The sequence below is a fragment of the Drosophila takahashii genome, chromosome 3L, assembly GCF_030179915.1.
Source record: "Drosophila takahashii strain IR98-3 E-12201 chromosome 3L, DtakHiC1v2, whole genome shotgun sequence".
NCBI lineage: Eukaryota > Metazoa > Arthropoda > Insecta > Diptera > Drosophilidae > Drosophila > Drosophila takahashii.
The window spans coordinates 32,625,136-32,641,335 of record NC_091680.1 but is presented as its reverse complement, the minus strand read 5'-3'; the positions used below and the strand labels follow the sequence as shown (position 1 = coordinate 32,641,335).

The 16,200-nt window shown below is 41.1% G+C and overlaps 1 protein-coding gene across 1 annotated transcript; it reads left to right on the top strand.

Moving 5' to 3' along the window:
- Positions 1–713: 713 nt before the first annotated feature.
- On the top strand, positions 714–11,659 carry LOC138912965 (uncharacterized). Its single transcript, XM_070215013.1, has 5 exons — positions 714–786; positions 7,634–8,448; positions 9,223–9,479; positions 9,551–10,131; positions 11,139–11,659. Exons 1-5 carry the CDS (start codon positions 714–716, stop codon positions 11,657–11,659), a joined length of 2,247 nt encoding a protein of 748 aa, XP_070071114.1.
- The last annotated feature ends 4,541 nt before the right edge of the window (positions 11,660–16,200 follow it).

Here is a 16,200-nt window from a genome sequence, read left to right as displayed (position 1 = left end):
CTTAATGCAGGACCAGAAAGACGCCATCTTCCGACCACGAAAGTCCATCACCATGAAGATCTACAAGAATATCATCACCGGCGACGACATATTCGCCGACACCTACAAGATGAACCTGGTGGATGACGTGATCTACGTGGTTATAACGAACTGATTTTTACGGTTTGCTCGGTACGAAGATAGTGCGGCTAGCTCATTAGATTGTGTGTTCGTCCCACCAAATATTTATAAACGTGACCGCCCTGTTAACAGTAACAACACTTCAAAATTCGGTTTAAAAGGCGCTTATTAACGGCTCTGGTTTACAACATTGTAATCATTTGATTATATGAGTCTCGTGCTGGTAATGCTCCTGCGACGCCGCTCGTTAATTCCTCGCTGCTGGTGGTCCTGGCCGCTCAGGGTACTTTCGTAGACTAGATTGTGGAGTTCAATCGTTGTGTTTAGGGAAGCGTCACCGTTCTAAGACTAGGATGAACAGGCACCACGCTTGCAAGACTATCGACCTGTCGGCCGCAGCGTCCTGTACCTTGCTTGTCCCGGTCGGTCCTGCTAGACGCTCACTCAGTTTCTTTTGACTCTCCGGTAGTACGGCCAGATTACGCAAGGAGTCCCTGTAGCAAACGCTCAGAGAAAGACGAACGTTCCGCCCTTACCTTCCCTCCTGGCTGTTGCGACCGTATCTGAAGCTTGGCTCTCGGCGCGGTCCCTGGATGCTTGTCCACGTCGACGTCCTGCGCGTCCTATGTCCTGCTCTTCTGATTGGTATTACGGCTGGACCAGTCGGTATTACAGCCAAATTAGACGAACGCAGTTAGACTAATCGGTATTACAGCCAATGCAGCCGGACTAGTCGGTATTACAGCCAACGTAGCCAGACTAATCGGTATTACAGACAATAAACTCGGTATTACAGCCAACGTTGCCAGACTAATCGGTATTACAGACAATAAAGTCGGTGACTTAGCAGTGCGTTGCCTCTAAGGACCTAACCTACCTGTGTATTAAATCGGTGAATTGCTTTGTCCCAAACGTCTTGACGGAGCGATCTTGCTTATGGTTTTCACGGTTGTATATCCATTACTTTGACTTTGACTAGACGTTGCTCACTCGCGATTTGATGCTTTATGACTGGTCCCGACTCCAGCGCTTATAAAGGCCTCCGGGTCCTGTTAGTCCTCGGCCTCTCCTTTTCTTCTCTCCAATTCAGGGTCCAAAGTCAGCGGTTTTACCGTTCGACCTTTCTCCCTCTGCGCACTACACCAAAATCCGTGGTTTTACCGTTCGACCTTTCGCTTTCTGCGCACGGCAACACACTAAAGTCCAAAGTGCGACGTTGCACCGTTCATCACTTGCTCTCTCTCTTGTGTCTCGCTCAGACTAGTGTCGTCTCGCTCTGACGCCTCTCTCCGCTCCGTCTCTCGCAATTTCTCCAAACTCTCTTTGGGTTCGAACTCTCCCAACTCACTCGCTACTTGTCTCCTCTCTCTCTTTAACGGCTTTTTCCAAACTCTCTTTTTCTGCGTTGCCGTTACTATGCGAATTAGTTGCGTAATTAGCAACTGGCAGGTCCCCATGCAGTTATTTCTGGGTTTATTTGTGCGGAGTAATTTAGCTCCTCACATGCCCTCCTTTCTTCGGATAACGAAAGTAAGCTCGATCCTCCTCTGCGGCTGTTTCCCTTTGTATTGTTATGTCGTACTTTTCGAGCGGGTTCGTCGCAGGCTATTCAACGCCTCTCCCAGGGAGAGGAACAACCCAAGATTATATTTACCCAGCAGACAAAACAAAAAACGCAATTTCAAAAACGGCATAATTTTGGACTGGACTGTACTGCTAAATTTGTAGTCCTTGGAGACCCTCCCAATCATGTGTGCATCCTTGGACACATCTCCCAAATTTAAGTTGTGGGGCGTGCTACCTCGCCTCACTAATCTCATCCCCCAACACGAATGTCAATGTATTTTAAAAAGTTTCTCCTAAATTCTAACATTTAGACACCCTACATCAAAAAATCAAAAGAGTTTTGGCGAAGGAAAAAAGAAGTATTCAACGATCATTAAGAACGATAGAAGCGATTGAGCAAAACGTGCGAATTAACAAAGAAGGAACGACGCGATCAAATTATTAAAAAATCGAAGTTAATCCGAGAAAGACGAAGTAGAACGACGTGCGAATTAAGAAAGTTAGCGACGACGTGATCAAATTATCAAAAAACGCAGTTTAAAACCGTTTAAGTTCATTTATATACCTAAAACTAAAATCAGAATTACTTATCATTAATTTCATTTCAATAAAAATATTATTATACCCTTGCAGAGGGTATTATGATTTCAGTCAGAAGTTTGCAACGCAGTGAAGGAGACGTTTCCGACCCCATAAAGTATATATATTCTTGATCAGCATCACTAGACGAGTCGATCTAGCCATGTCCGTCTGTCCGTCTGTCCGTCTGTCCGTCTGTCCGTCCGTCTGTCCGTCTGTCCGTCCGTCTGTCCGTCCGTCTGTCCGTCCGTCTGTCCGTCCGTCTGTCCGTCCGTCTATCCGTCCGTCTGTCCGTCCGTCTGTCCGTCCGTTTCTACGCAAACTAGTCTCTCAGTTTTCAAGCTATCGGGATAAAACTTTCCCAAAAGTCTTCTTTCTATTGCATTAAAGCTTGGCTCTCGGCGCGGTCCCTGGATGCTTGTCCACGTCGACGTCCTGCGCGTCCTATGTCCTGCTCTTCTGATTGGTATTACGGCTGGACCAGTCGGTATTACAGCCAAATTAGACGAACGCAGTTAGACTAATCGGTATTACAGCCAATGCAGCCGGACTAGTCGGTATTACAGCCAACGTAGCCAGACTAATCGGTATTACAGACAATAAACTCGGTATTACAGCCAACGTTGCCAGACTAATCGGTATTACAGACAATAAAGTCGGTGTTACAGCCAGCCTTGACGTTCTGCTGACTTAGCAGTGCGTTGCCTCTAAGGACCTAACCTACCTGTGTATTAAATCGGTGAATTGCTTTGTCCCAAACGTCTTGACGGAGCGATCTTGCTTATGGTTTTCACGGTTGTATATCCATTACTTTGACTTTGACTAGACGTTGCTCACTCGCGATTTGATGCTTTATGACTGGTCCCGACTCCAGCGCTTATAAAGGCCTCCGGGTCCTGTTAGTCCTCGGCCTCTCCTTTTCTTCTCTCCAATTCAGGGTCCAAAGTCAGCGGTTTTACCGTTCGACCTTTCTCCCTCTGCGCACTACACCAAAATCCGTGGTTTTACCGTTCGACCTTTCGCTTTCTGCGCACGGCAACACACTAAAGTCCAAAGTGCGACGTTGCACCGTTCATCACTTGCTCTCTCTCTTGTGTCTCGCTCAGACTAGTGTCGTCTCGCTCTGACGCCTCTCTCCGCTCCGTCTCTCGCAATTTCTCCAAACTCTCTTTGGGTTCGAACTCTCCCAACTCTCTCGCTACTTGTCTCCTCTCTCTCTTTAACGGCTTTTTCCAAACTCTCTTTTTCTGCGTTGCCGTTACTATGCGAATTAGTTGCGTAATTAGCAACTGGCAGGTCCCCATGCAGTTATTTCTGGGTTTATTTGTGCGGAGTAATTTAGCTCCTCACATGCCCTCCTTTCTTCGGATAACGAAAGTAAGCTCGATCCTCCTCTGCGGCTGTTTCCCTTTGTATTGTTATGTCGTACTTTTCGAGCGGGTTCGTCGCAGGCTATTCAACGCCTCTCCCAGGGAGAGGAACAACCCAAGATTATATTTACCCAGCAGACAAAACAAAAAACGCAATTTCAAAAACGGCATAATTTTGGACTGGACTGTACTGCTAAATTTGTAGTCCTTGGAGACCCTCCCAATCATGTGTGCATCCTTGGACACATCTCCCAAATTTAAGTTGTGGGGCGTGCTACCTCGCCTCACTAATCTCATCCCCCAACACGAATGTCAATGTATTTTAAAAAGTTTCTCCTAAATTCTAACATTTAGACACCCTACATCAAAAAATCAAAAGAGTTTTGGCGAAGGAAAAAAGAAGTATTCAACGATCATTAAGAACGATAGAAGCGATTGACCAAAACGTGCGAATTAACAAAGAAGGAACGACGCGATCAAATTATTAAAAAATCGAAGTTAATCCGAGAAAGACGAAGTAGAACGACGTGCGAATTAAGAAAGTTAGCGACGACGTGATCAAATTATCAAAAAACGCAGTTTAAAACCGTTTAAGTTCATTTATATACCTAAAACTAAAATCAGAATTACTTATCATTAATTTCATTTCAATAAAAATATTATTATACCCTTGCAGAGGGTATTATGATTTCAGTCAGAAGTTTGCAACGCAGTGAAGGAGACGTTTCCGACCCCATAAAGTATATATATTCTTGATCAGCATCACTAGACGAGTCGATCTAGCCATGTCCGTCTGTCCGTCTGTCCGTCTGTCCGTCTGTCCGTCCGTCTGTCCGTCCGTCTGTCCGTCCGTCTGTCCGTCCGTCTGTCCGTCCGTCTGTCCGTCCGTCTATCCGTCCGTCTGTCCGTCCGTCTGTCCGTCCGTTTCTACGCAAACTAGTCTCTCAGTTTTCAAGCTATCGGGATAAAACTTTCCCAAAAGTCTTCTTTCTATTGCATTAAAGCTTGGCTCTCGGCGCGGTCCCTGGATGCTTGTCCACGTCGACGTCCTGCGCGTCCTATGTCCTGCTCTTCTGATTGGTATTACGGCTGGACCAGTCGGTATTACAGCCAAATTAGACGAACGCAGTTAGACTAATCGGTATTACAGCCAATGCAGCCGGACTAGTCGGTATTACAGCCAACGTAGCCAGACTAATCGGTATTACAGACAATAAACTCGGTATTACAGCCAACGTTGCCAGACTAATCGGTATTACAGACAATAAAGTCGGTGTTACAGCCAGCCTTGACGTTCTGCTGACTTAGCAGTGCGTTGCCTCTAAGGACCTAACCTACCTGTGTATTAAATCGGTGAATTGCTTTGTCCCAAACGTCTTGACGGAGCGATCTTGCTTATGGTTTTCACGGTTGTATATCCATTACTTTGACTTTGACTAGACGTTGCTCACTCGCGATTTGATGCTTTATGACTGGTCCCGACTCCAGCGCTTATAAAGGCCTCCGGGTCCTGTTAGTCCTCGGCCTCTCCTTTTCTTCTCTCCAATTCAGGGTCCAAAGTCAGCGGTTTTACCGTTCGACCTTTCTCCCTCTGCGCACTACACCAAAATCCGTGGTTTTACCGTTCGACCTTTCGCTTTCTGCGCACGGCAACACACTAAAGTCCAAAGTGCGACGTTGCACCGTTCATCACTTGCTCTCTCTCTTGTGTCTCGCTCAGACTAGTGTCGTCTCGCTCTGACGCCTCTCTCCGCTCCGTCTCTCGCAATTTCTCCAAACTCTCTTTGGGTTCGAACTCTCCCAACTCACTCGCTACTTGTCTCCTCTCTCTCTTTAACGGCTTTTTCCAAACTCTCTTTTTCTGCGTTGCCGTTACTATGCGAATTAGTTGCGTAATTAGCAACTGGCAGGTCCCCATGCAGTTATTTCTGGGTTTATTTGTGCGGAGTAATTTAGCTCCTCACATGCCCTCCTTTCTTCGGATAACGAAAGTAAGCTCGATCCTCCTCTGCGGCTGTTTCCCTTTGTATTGTTATGTCGTACTTTTCGAGCGGGTTCGTCGCAGGCTATTCAACGCCTCTCCCAGGGAGAGGAACAACCCAAGATTATATTTACCCAGCAGACAAAACAAAAAACGCAATTTCAAAAACGGCATAATTTTGGACTGGACTGTACTGCTAAATTTGTAGTCCTTGGAGACCCTCCCAATCATGTGTGCATCCTTGGACACATCTCCCAAATTTCAGTTGTGGGGCGTGCTACCTCGCCTCACTAATCTCATCGCCCAACACGAATGTCAATGTATTTTAAAAAGTTTCTCCTAAATTCTAACATTTAGACACCCTACATCAAAAAATCAAAAGAGTTTTGGCGAAGGAAAAAAGAAGTATTCAACGATCATTAAGAACGATAGAAGCGATTGAGCAAAACGTGCGAATTAACAAAGAAGGAACGACGCGATCAAATTATTAAAAAATCGAAGTTAATCCGAGAAAGACGAAGTAGAACGACGTGCGAATTAAGAAAGTTAGCGACGACGTGATCAAATTATCAAAAAACGCAGTTTAAAACCGTTTAAGTTCATTTATATACCTAAAACTAAAATCAGAATTACTTATCATTAATTTCATTTCAATAAAACTATTATTATACCCTTGCAGAGGGTATTATGATTTCAGTCAGAAGTTTGCAACGCAGTGAAGGAGACGTTTCCGACCCCATAAAGTATATATATTCTTGATCAGCATCACTAGACGAGTCGATCTAGCCATGTCCGTCTGTCCGTCTGTCCGTCCGTCTGTCCGTCCGTCTGTCCGTCCGTCTGTCCGTCCGTCCGTCTGTCCGTCCGTTTCTACGCAAACTAGTCTCTCAGTTTTCAAGCTATCGGGATAAAACTTTCCCAAAAGGCTTCTTTCTATTGCAGGTAGTATATAAGTCGGAACGAGCCGGATCGGAAAATTATATCATATAGCTCTCATAGGAACAATCGGGAAAAAAATGTAAAAAAATGATCCTACAACATCCTACTTTTGGAATCGTCATTTTTTATCTAATTCTGAATTTCGAATAAAATTTTTTCAAAATCGGACGACTATATCATATAGCTGCCATAGAAACGATCGGAAAATTAATGGGAATATAATAGGAAATAAATTACTGCTTCGTTGGTTTTTATTGTATTCTCTTCTACTCTAGGATATAACTCTTTTTAAATATTTTCGAATTTCAATTTTAATTTTATCAAAATCGAACTACTATATCCTATAGCTGCCATTGAAACGAACGCAAAATTAATGAGAAATAATAGGAAAATTAACATTTTTGCGATTTGTAAATTAATAGGAATTATCTGCAAGGGTATATAAGCTTCGGCTGGCCGAAGCTAGCTTCCTTTCTTGTCTTATTATAATAAAACACAAAAACTTAAAAACTTCTAATTTAAAAAGGAAAACCAATCCCACAAATATGGGGGCTCAACCTACGTGAAAAGTGTTAAGTAAATCGACGAAAAAGTGTGCTAGAACCAAAGATTTACAACGACGAAGACTGTGGAAACAGAAAGAAAAGCTTGCAAAAACGACGTACGAAAACGACGCCACAAATACCACGACAATCTGCACTATACATATGCTTATTACGACGCATAAGTGTATTTAAACGACGAGTACAGACCGTGAGTGTGAACGGCGGATACGAGTAGAAGGAAATTATTTTGATTTTGATTCGTTTTTGCTGGCGTTGAGATCTGAAAAAAAGAAGAATGTAGACCTTTTACACAAATTTGTGTACGAATACGACGGTGATCTGCATAACCGAAAACGACTACGTGGTTTCGAAGGCTTTGATTTTGTGAAAAGTGATGAGCTCTTCAACCAGAAAGTGTCTTACGTCGCGCAAAATTTGTCAACCAACGACCTCGCCATAATTTGCAACATTTTGGGCTTGCAACACCGCAAAAATTTTCTGATGCCGAAATTTGCGTGTGGGAAAACTACTAGAAGATGCTGATAAAGAGGATTCCGATAACGATGAAATAGACGAACAAGAGGAGAATAACGAAGACAACGACGAGAAAAGTTCAAACGATAAAGACGACGAGTTTCGTTCTGCACGCAGCAACGCAGAAAAGCAGGCAAAGAGGAGCAACAAAAACGCAAAGGCTGGCACAGTGGCGTCCAAGAATAACGATTCCGCTTCGGTACAAAGTTTCGGCGTGAATTCGCCGCGATTTTCCGTAAACTTTCGCGATGTAGAAGATTCTATTCGACCATTCAGTGGAGATGATACACTTGCAGTTGAGGTTTGGGTTTCCGATTTCGAGGACATGGCTTCCATTATGTATTGGGATGACCTGCAAAAATTCATTTTCGCGAAACGTTCTCTTAAAGGCCTCGCTAAAATGTACGTTATGAGTGAGCGTGGTATCAGAAGTTGGCAAATGTTGAAAGTCGCATTGATCAAAGAGTTCAAAGCCGAAGTGAATGGTGCTCATTTACATAAGTTGCTATCCGAAAGGAAGATCAAAAACAATGAAAGTGTTCAAGAATATCTTCTTAAAATGAAAGAAATGGCTTCTCGTGGAAGTGTAGACAACAGTGCACTTATGCAATACGTGATTAATGGCATCAATGATTTGAGCGTCAACAAATCGATTTTGCACAACTCTAAAGACTTGAAAGAGTTCAAGGAAAAGTTAAAGTGCTACGAGAAAATTCGTGAAAAATCCGGAAAGCCTAAGTATCAAGAAGACAAGTCGAAATACGCGATTGGCAAAGACAGTGCAGGCCAAAAAGACGTGTCCGTGCAAAGAAAGGTGAATTGCTACAACTGTGGTGCAAGTGGCCATACATCAAATCAGTGCCCTAATCGAAGCAACGGTCGAAAGTGCTTTAATTGCAATAATTATGGACACATTTCTAAAGACTGCCCCACAGGGAAAATTGAAACGGTTGAAACTCCGAAAAATACGCGCAAAGTATCAGATGATAAACTATCGATGTGTAAAGAAATACGTATAAAGAACAACAAGTACACAGCTCTTATTGACACAGGCAGAAAATACAACATAATGAGTGAAACAACGTACGTAAGCTTGAATAAGCCTAAATTGAGTGCTGTGAACATTTTTCTTGTCGGTTTCGGAAACAACAACAGGGTGAAACCATTCGGTTCGTTTAAAGAGGAATTCGAAGTTGACGATCAAGTCTTTGAAGAGAATTTTCTAGTTGTTTCTTCTGACTTTTTGGACGTACAAGTTGTGTTAGGCGCAGAATTTTGCAACAACGCTGAAATTCTAATAAATCGTGACGGAATTAAAATACAAAGCCGAGAAAACCATGACTCCGAAAATGAATTAAGTTCGCTAATGAAAATTTACGTCGAAAGTGCCGAAAATTTTAACATAAACATTGACGAGAGTGCAAGCACTAAAGCAAAACGCGAAGTTTACGAACTGATCAAGAAATATAAGCCGACGAGTACAAAAACAACAAACGATGCGATGCGTATTGTGTTAAAAGACGATACCCCCGTACACTTTATTATTGACGATTATTGATTATTGATTATTGACGATCAAATCGAGCAGTGGCTCAAGGACGGAATCATCGAGCACTCTGAGTCCGAGTACAGCAGTCCGGTCGTACTGGTCAAGAAGCGCGACAACACAACTAGACTCTGCATTGACTACAGAAGGATTAACAAGGTAATAGTACGAGATATGCTTCCCCTTCCCTTGATCGAAGACCAATTGGACCGTCTGCAAGATGCTCACGTATTCAGCACGCTGGACCTCAAAAACGGATTTTTCCACGTAAACGTCGATGTCGAAAGCCGCAAGTTCACGTCCTTTGTAACCCACAATGGCCAGTATCAGTCCCTTTTGGACTTACGAATTCTCCAGGCGTATTTCAAAGGCACGTTAACGCCATTTTCCGAGACTTGACCCGATCTGGTATCGCGATTCCCTATGTCGACGATATCATTGTCCCAGCTACAGACGAAGGCGAAGCAGTCGCCAATCTCAAGACAGTCATCAAGCGCTGTGAAGACTACGGTTTGGTGATCAACCTAAAGAAATGCTGTTTCCTCAAAAAGAAAATCGAGTTCCTAGGTCATAGCATTGAAAACCAAAAGATTTGTATCTCAGATGAAAAGACGAAGGCTGTGACGAAGTTTCCCTTGCCGACAAACCAGAATCAACTACAAAGCATCCTGGGTCTGGTTGTATACATCCGGAAATTTATCCTGAACTTTTCAATCATAGCCAAACCTTTGACCGACCTAATGAAGCACGACGCCAAGTTTGTTTTCTCCGACAGGGAGATAGATGCTTTTAACATGTTGAAGACTCTGATTACCCAGAAGCCAGTTCTCAAGATTTTTCATCCTCAGCACGAAACAGAGCTTCATACAGAGGCATCGATTGATGGATTCGGAGCAGTTCTGCTTCAAAAGTCGCCCAATGACAACCAGATACACCCGGTGTACTACATGAGTAAGAAAACGACAGACGCAGGAAGAAAGTTTTCCAGTTACGAGTTAGAAATCCTGGCAGTGGTAGAAGCATTTCGAAAATTCCGAGCTTACCTATTAGGTATGCATTTCAAGTTGGTCAGCGATTGTAATGCTTTTACAAAGACGATGGAAAAGAGAGAAATCTATACTCGAGTCGCACGTTGGATCCTTGCACTTCAGGAGTTTGACTTAGAAGTTGAACACAGGTACACGCATTCGTCATGCAGATGCTTTGAGCGGTTACCCTGTAATGATGATCTCCGTTGAAAGCTTGCACAGCAAATTGAAGAGTGTTCAATCACAGGACGAGGAATTAAAAGCTATAATTGACATCCTTGCTGAGAAAGCTACCCACAACAATTTATTCATGAGATCTGGTCTGCTGTACAAATTGGTGAACGACGATGAACTGATAGTTGTACCACCAATCCTCCAACGCGAAATCATTCGACAGGCCCATGAAAAAGGACATTTTTCAGTAAAGAAGACAAAGAAAATTATCGGAAAGGAATATTACATTCCAAAACTTGAAGACAAGATTCAACGACAAATCAAATGTTGCATTCCATGTATTGTGCTAAACCGTAAACTTGGGAAAAAGGAAGGATAGTTGCACCCATTGCCGAAGGAAGCGGAGCCGCTTCAAACATTCCACATCGATTTTTTGAGACCTCTCGAATCGACTCACAAGGCATACAAGCACATTCTTGCTGTCATCGACGGGTTTACTAAATTTTGTTGGCTGTATCCCACAAAATCAACATCTTCCAAGGACGTCATCACCAGAAGCTCAGAGCGCAATATTTGGCAATCCTGTACAAATAATATCCGATCGAGGCACAGCGTTCACTTCAGACGACTTCAAAAAGTATTGTGAGAACGTGGGTATTGAACTTCATTCAGTTACCACAGGAGTTCCAAGAGCAAACGGGCAAGTTGAACGCCTCAACGCCACAATTGTATCCGTGCTCTCTAAACTGTCTATAGATGATCCCAGCAAGTGGTATAAGTTTGTGAACCAGGCTCAGCAAACAATCAATTCGACCTACTGCAGAAGTACACATACAACTCCATTCGAGCTACTTGTAGGAATCAAGATGCGCACTAAAACTGACATCAAGCTGAAAGAAATGATCGAGCATGAGCTAATTCAAATGTTCCAGTACAATCGAGACGAGATCCGCAAAGCTGCCAAGCAACAGATCCTTGTCATGCAAAACGAGAACAAGCACTCGTATAATCTCAGACGTAGTCCAGCAGCAACATACAAAGTCGGCGATATTTTCGCTATCAAACGCACTCAGCTTGGTGGTGGGCTTAAGTTGAAACCTAAGTACTTGGGTCCCTACCGCGCAACCAAAGTCAAGCCTAAGGACACTTACGATGTGGTAAAAGAATCTTTATCTTCTGACGGGCCACGATGCACTACCTCTTGCGCCGAATATATGAAGCCATGGATGCAAGTATCCTCTGACGACGACGACGCTACATTCGGGACGAATGTTTAGAAGGATGGCCGAGTTGTGGGAATAGGTCTGGCAGCCCCGTTCAGACCAACCCATCTCTAATCAGCTGAAATCAAGAGAGTTTTGGCGAAGGAAAAAAGAAGTATTCAAAGATCATTAAGAACGAGAGAGGCGATTGAGCAAAACGTGCGAATTAACAAAGTTAATACGAGAAAGACGAAGTAGAACGACGTGCGAATTAAGAAAGTTAACGACGACGTGATCAAATTATCAAAAAACGCAGTTTAAAACCGTTTAAGATTTAAATACCTAAAACTAAAATCAGAATTACTTATCATTAATTTCATTTCAATAAAACTATTATCTTATTATAATAAAACACAAATAGTGGGACTTCTAATTTAAAAAGGAAAACCAATCCCACATATATGAATATAAGTAAATAAATATTTATAGGGCGGGTAAAAATACGTACCACTCATCATCCATTCTAAAAGAATTCAAATCATTTTATCCGTTTAAATTTGATAGAACGAATTTGGCAGGGCAAGTAATACTACGTTTCAGAATGATAACAGAATATGTAAACAGACATAAAATAAGAAAAATTCCATTTCAAAAATTCCTACTGAGGTGTAAAGAGGCCTTTAGAAACACCTGATAAAATTTGTACTATTTGGATACCAGAACGGATTATCTAATGGATGCAATTCTAAGTCAAAGTGTGTAGCCAACCCATTAAGGGCCGGTTTCTCGAGCCCCTGTCAAAGTCCCTGATAGCTATCTGTTCGAAAAACTTAAATACCAGATAAACTGTTCGTAAAAGCAAATCCGCTTTCTCGACTGCTTTAATTTATCTGAACGAGAAACAATTACAGAGTGCTGTTAACGCACAGAATTGTGCTGTGAAGCGCAAAAAATGGCATGCTTCGATTATTTCATCAGCTGTTTGGGTATAATTTAAAGGAAAATTCAGTTGTGATTTCGTTTCTTCTTCATAGTTGGCTTTGGGAAATCAGCTGTCATTCTATCGAGTCGAAAACGCTTAAGAGGGACTCCGAGTCCCTGTCAAAGTTAGCTCTCACATTTATGCTCGAGAAAGCCAAAATGCCTTAGCAGGGACTTTATCTGTTCGAGAAATGTTAGCCGGCACTTGAGAAACCGGCCCTTAATGCATAAAAAATTTTTCTTTTGATTTTAAAAAAATTTTGGATTGTGGTTCAAGGGGAGAGCAGGGAAAAACTTTCAGTCGTCACATTTGCATGTGCGTACATGCATGCAATGACATACACACCCATCGATAAATTGGCATGTACATAAGTATGTAATGAATAAATTAGGATAAAATAACGGATCACCCAATGCATGCCATTCTATGTCAAATATTTTGCAAAAATTTAAATTATGTTTAAGACGAGGGGCGCACGAAGAAAATTATTGGCAAATTTCGTCTCCAAAATTAAACCTACTGTTTTCACCCAAAAGATTTGGAGCTTTAGGTGCTTTTTTTAAGTTTCCTCGTTTCCGGAAATATTTAACTCGAGCTGTTGATCCCCAGCCGACATTGGGGAACTTCTTTTTTTACCTACCGATCCTGCGAGCGGATCCGTTTTTCGCTTAAAGCATTTTGGCCGTAGGAAAAACTGGTGCTAGGGTGGGCTAAGACGAGGAAATAGTGAAAACAGCATTAAGGTGCTAAAAAAGTGTGCTAAGGGTTAGAATAAAATAGGTGGGGTTAAGGTGAGGTAATATTAGGGTTAATGCGGTGTTAAGGTAAGGTATGTTATGGTTAGAAGGATTAGAATATTAGTGCGTTTTAGGTGGGTTTACTGTTTAGCTAAGGTTAGGCGGGATTTTACTCTGATACTAATTTGAATATATGTACAAATCAGCAACAAATGCTTTGCTAATAGTAGCGGACAACGTCGCTTCGGGTATTGCTAGTAAGTAAATAAATATTTATAGGGCGGGTATTAGAACCGGTATCTTTAGGAATCTATTTAGGTTTAAATAGATAAATAAGTTAAATAAATACGGTTTTTAATTAAATATGAATTTAAATAAACTAATTTGGGCGGGTTACATAGTAGATTAATTAAGTTTATTTAATTGTGTTTGCGGAGATTTTGCAGCTAGCAGTTTTTTGTTTTCTTTTTAATATTTCAATTTCAATAACACAAAACACAATAAAGAAAAACAAAACAGTACCAATAGACCCAACAATGACCTACCGACTCACCAACAATGACCCACCGACTCATCTAGCGTCGCACCAACTCACCCACAACAGCGTATTCTGCAGGCACAGCGAAGTTGGGCAGCACATTCTGCAGGCACAGCAGAGGTTCGGCTACTATAGTGCACTACCTACATTTACTAAGTGGTACGGCGAGAATGCTGACAACAACTTGTCGCAATACAACTCATTCCACTATTCTCTATACGAAGCTTCCGCCTGATCTAAGTAGTATATAAGCATGTACCAACAACCGAATAAATCAGTTATCTACCCAACTTATATCACCGCGTCTTTTACTCATTTTTTCCCGGGATCATACTCGCGTCAAAACGTTAAGTGAGCTACAAGTGCAAGTTTGTGTATTGTACAACGCATATCCCAAGGGCCTAGATGCTCACACAACATATGTACATTGATACACCAACCAAAGCACAGTGGTTGCGCCCATAGGCCAAAATTCAAAAAATCGTCAGTACCAAAAGTTATTGATTAGGCTCAGATGACACATTCAATTTTTAGCGTCAATTTATTGTGACAATTTTTCATTTGTGTGAGTCTAAAGAAGTGCAGGCGGGTCAGGATTAATATGATATCGCGCCTTTAGTATTGGTGTTAGTGGTAGAGCAGTCAAAAATATTTGATTCTTTCTCGCGCTCGATTAAAGTCCCATTAAAGAAAAATTGCTACAATAAATTGACGTTAAAAATTGAATTCGTCATCTGAGCCTTAGTAAACAAATTGTCTAAAAAATGACCGAGCTTCTTAATGGCAAACCGGAATTTTCTGGAAATCTAACGGGACTTTCCAAAAATAAAAAGCAAAGTGTGACCACGTGTTTAATTTTGCAGCGCAGCGGCGTTACGTTTACATTTCGTCAAAACAAAGTTGCATTTCAAAGTGGTCAAACGTTCGCAAGAGAGGTCCGAATTAGTTTATTTAAAATGAACCTTAAACTTCAGGTATTTACTTTCACAGGTTCTTTTTGTGAAATTAATCTGCTTGGTTTGTTATTTGTTGTGTATGTTGGATTATTAATAATAATAATAAATAATAATAATAATAATAATTTTTTGTACTGGCGATTTTTTGAATTTTGGCCTATGGGCGCAAGCACTGTGCAGCGGCTCGAAAATCTTTTCTTTACAGGTTCAGATCAACAAATAGCTTTCCTATTGCATGCTGTGCTCCGCCCGATGTTGAAGAGAAAATTGTTTCAAAACGTTTTTGCTGCACGTATTAACTTTCAACGTCGTAGAACATCAGTTGCAGCAATTAACGAGGACGGAAGCTAACTTTGGCAAGCCGAAGTTTTAATACCCTTGCAGATTTCACGAATGAAAACTTGACTAGAATAGCAACATGAATTAATAAACAACAAAATATTCTACACCCACAAAAAAAAACGACTGAAATCGCCCTTGGTTTTAGAAAATCGCCTATGAATTTGCTTTAATGGCGATTTTGTCTCTATTAAAGAAAGTAGGTTTTTAAAATCAAAGACGTTTTTTCTAAAAATCAAAAAAAAAATAGACTGCAATTTAGAAGTTTTATTGCTAGAAAGTAAAAAAATATTTCTTAGAATTTAGAAATAAAGGTTTTTTAAAAAATATAAATACGGTTTTTTTTAGATATAGACAAATATTTTTTAAATAACAAAAAAAAAATTTTTTAATTCAGAAAATACAAAAATCTATTTTCGGGCTTCGGAATTATAGCCGGTTCTTTCTGTGACGCCACGGCCCTTGTGTTGTTTTTTTTTTTCGTTCTTGTTTGTCACCTTATTTGAATTTCCTTTAATTAAGCACATGGGTGGTTTCAAATTGGAACTGTAATAATAACTGAAATGAGTATACAAATTACAAATTATAAATATAAAAAACCTTACTATTTTGAGAAAAACATCTTGGTCGCCGCACGCGGGAATCGAACTGCTAACCGCTTGCCTCACAGTTTGCAGTCAAGCACTCTACTAGCTGCGCCACGGAAGGATCACGTGAGGCGCTATACAAAGTCTATTCACATTTTGTTCTCCTATTTTTACTCAAATTGATCTGGCTCTCTTTTGGTTATTCCTTTTAGTTGTTCATTTAATCTTGTTCTTAAATATTTATTGATTAATATTAATATTTATATATTTATTGTGGTTCAATAGTAACAGTAATTAAATATTTCAAATTTGAAAAACTTAAACATCATTTTTATCAAAATATAATTATTCATGAGCTAAAAAAAAATGGAATACATTTTTTTTTTGTTAATATGTAAAAATTAGTGTTAAAAAAAAAAAAACAAAATGACACCATGAGATTTTCGTCTCGACGTGGGCTTGAACTCACACTTGCAG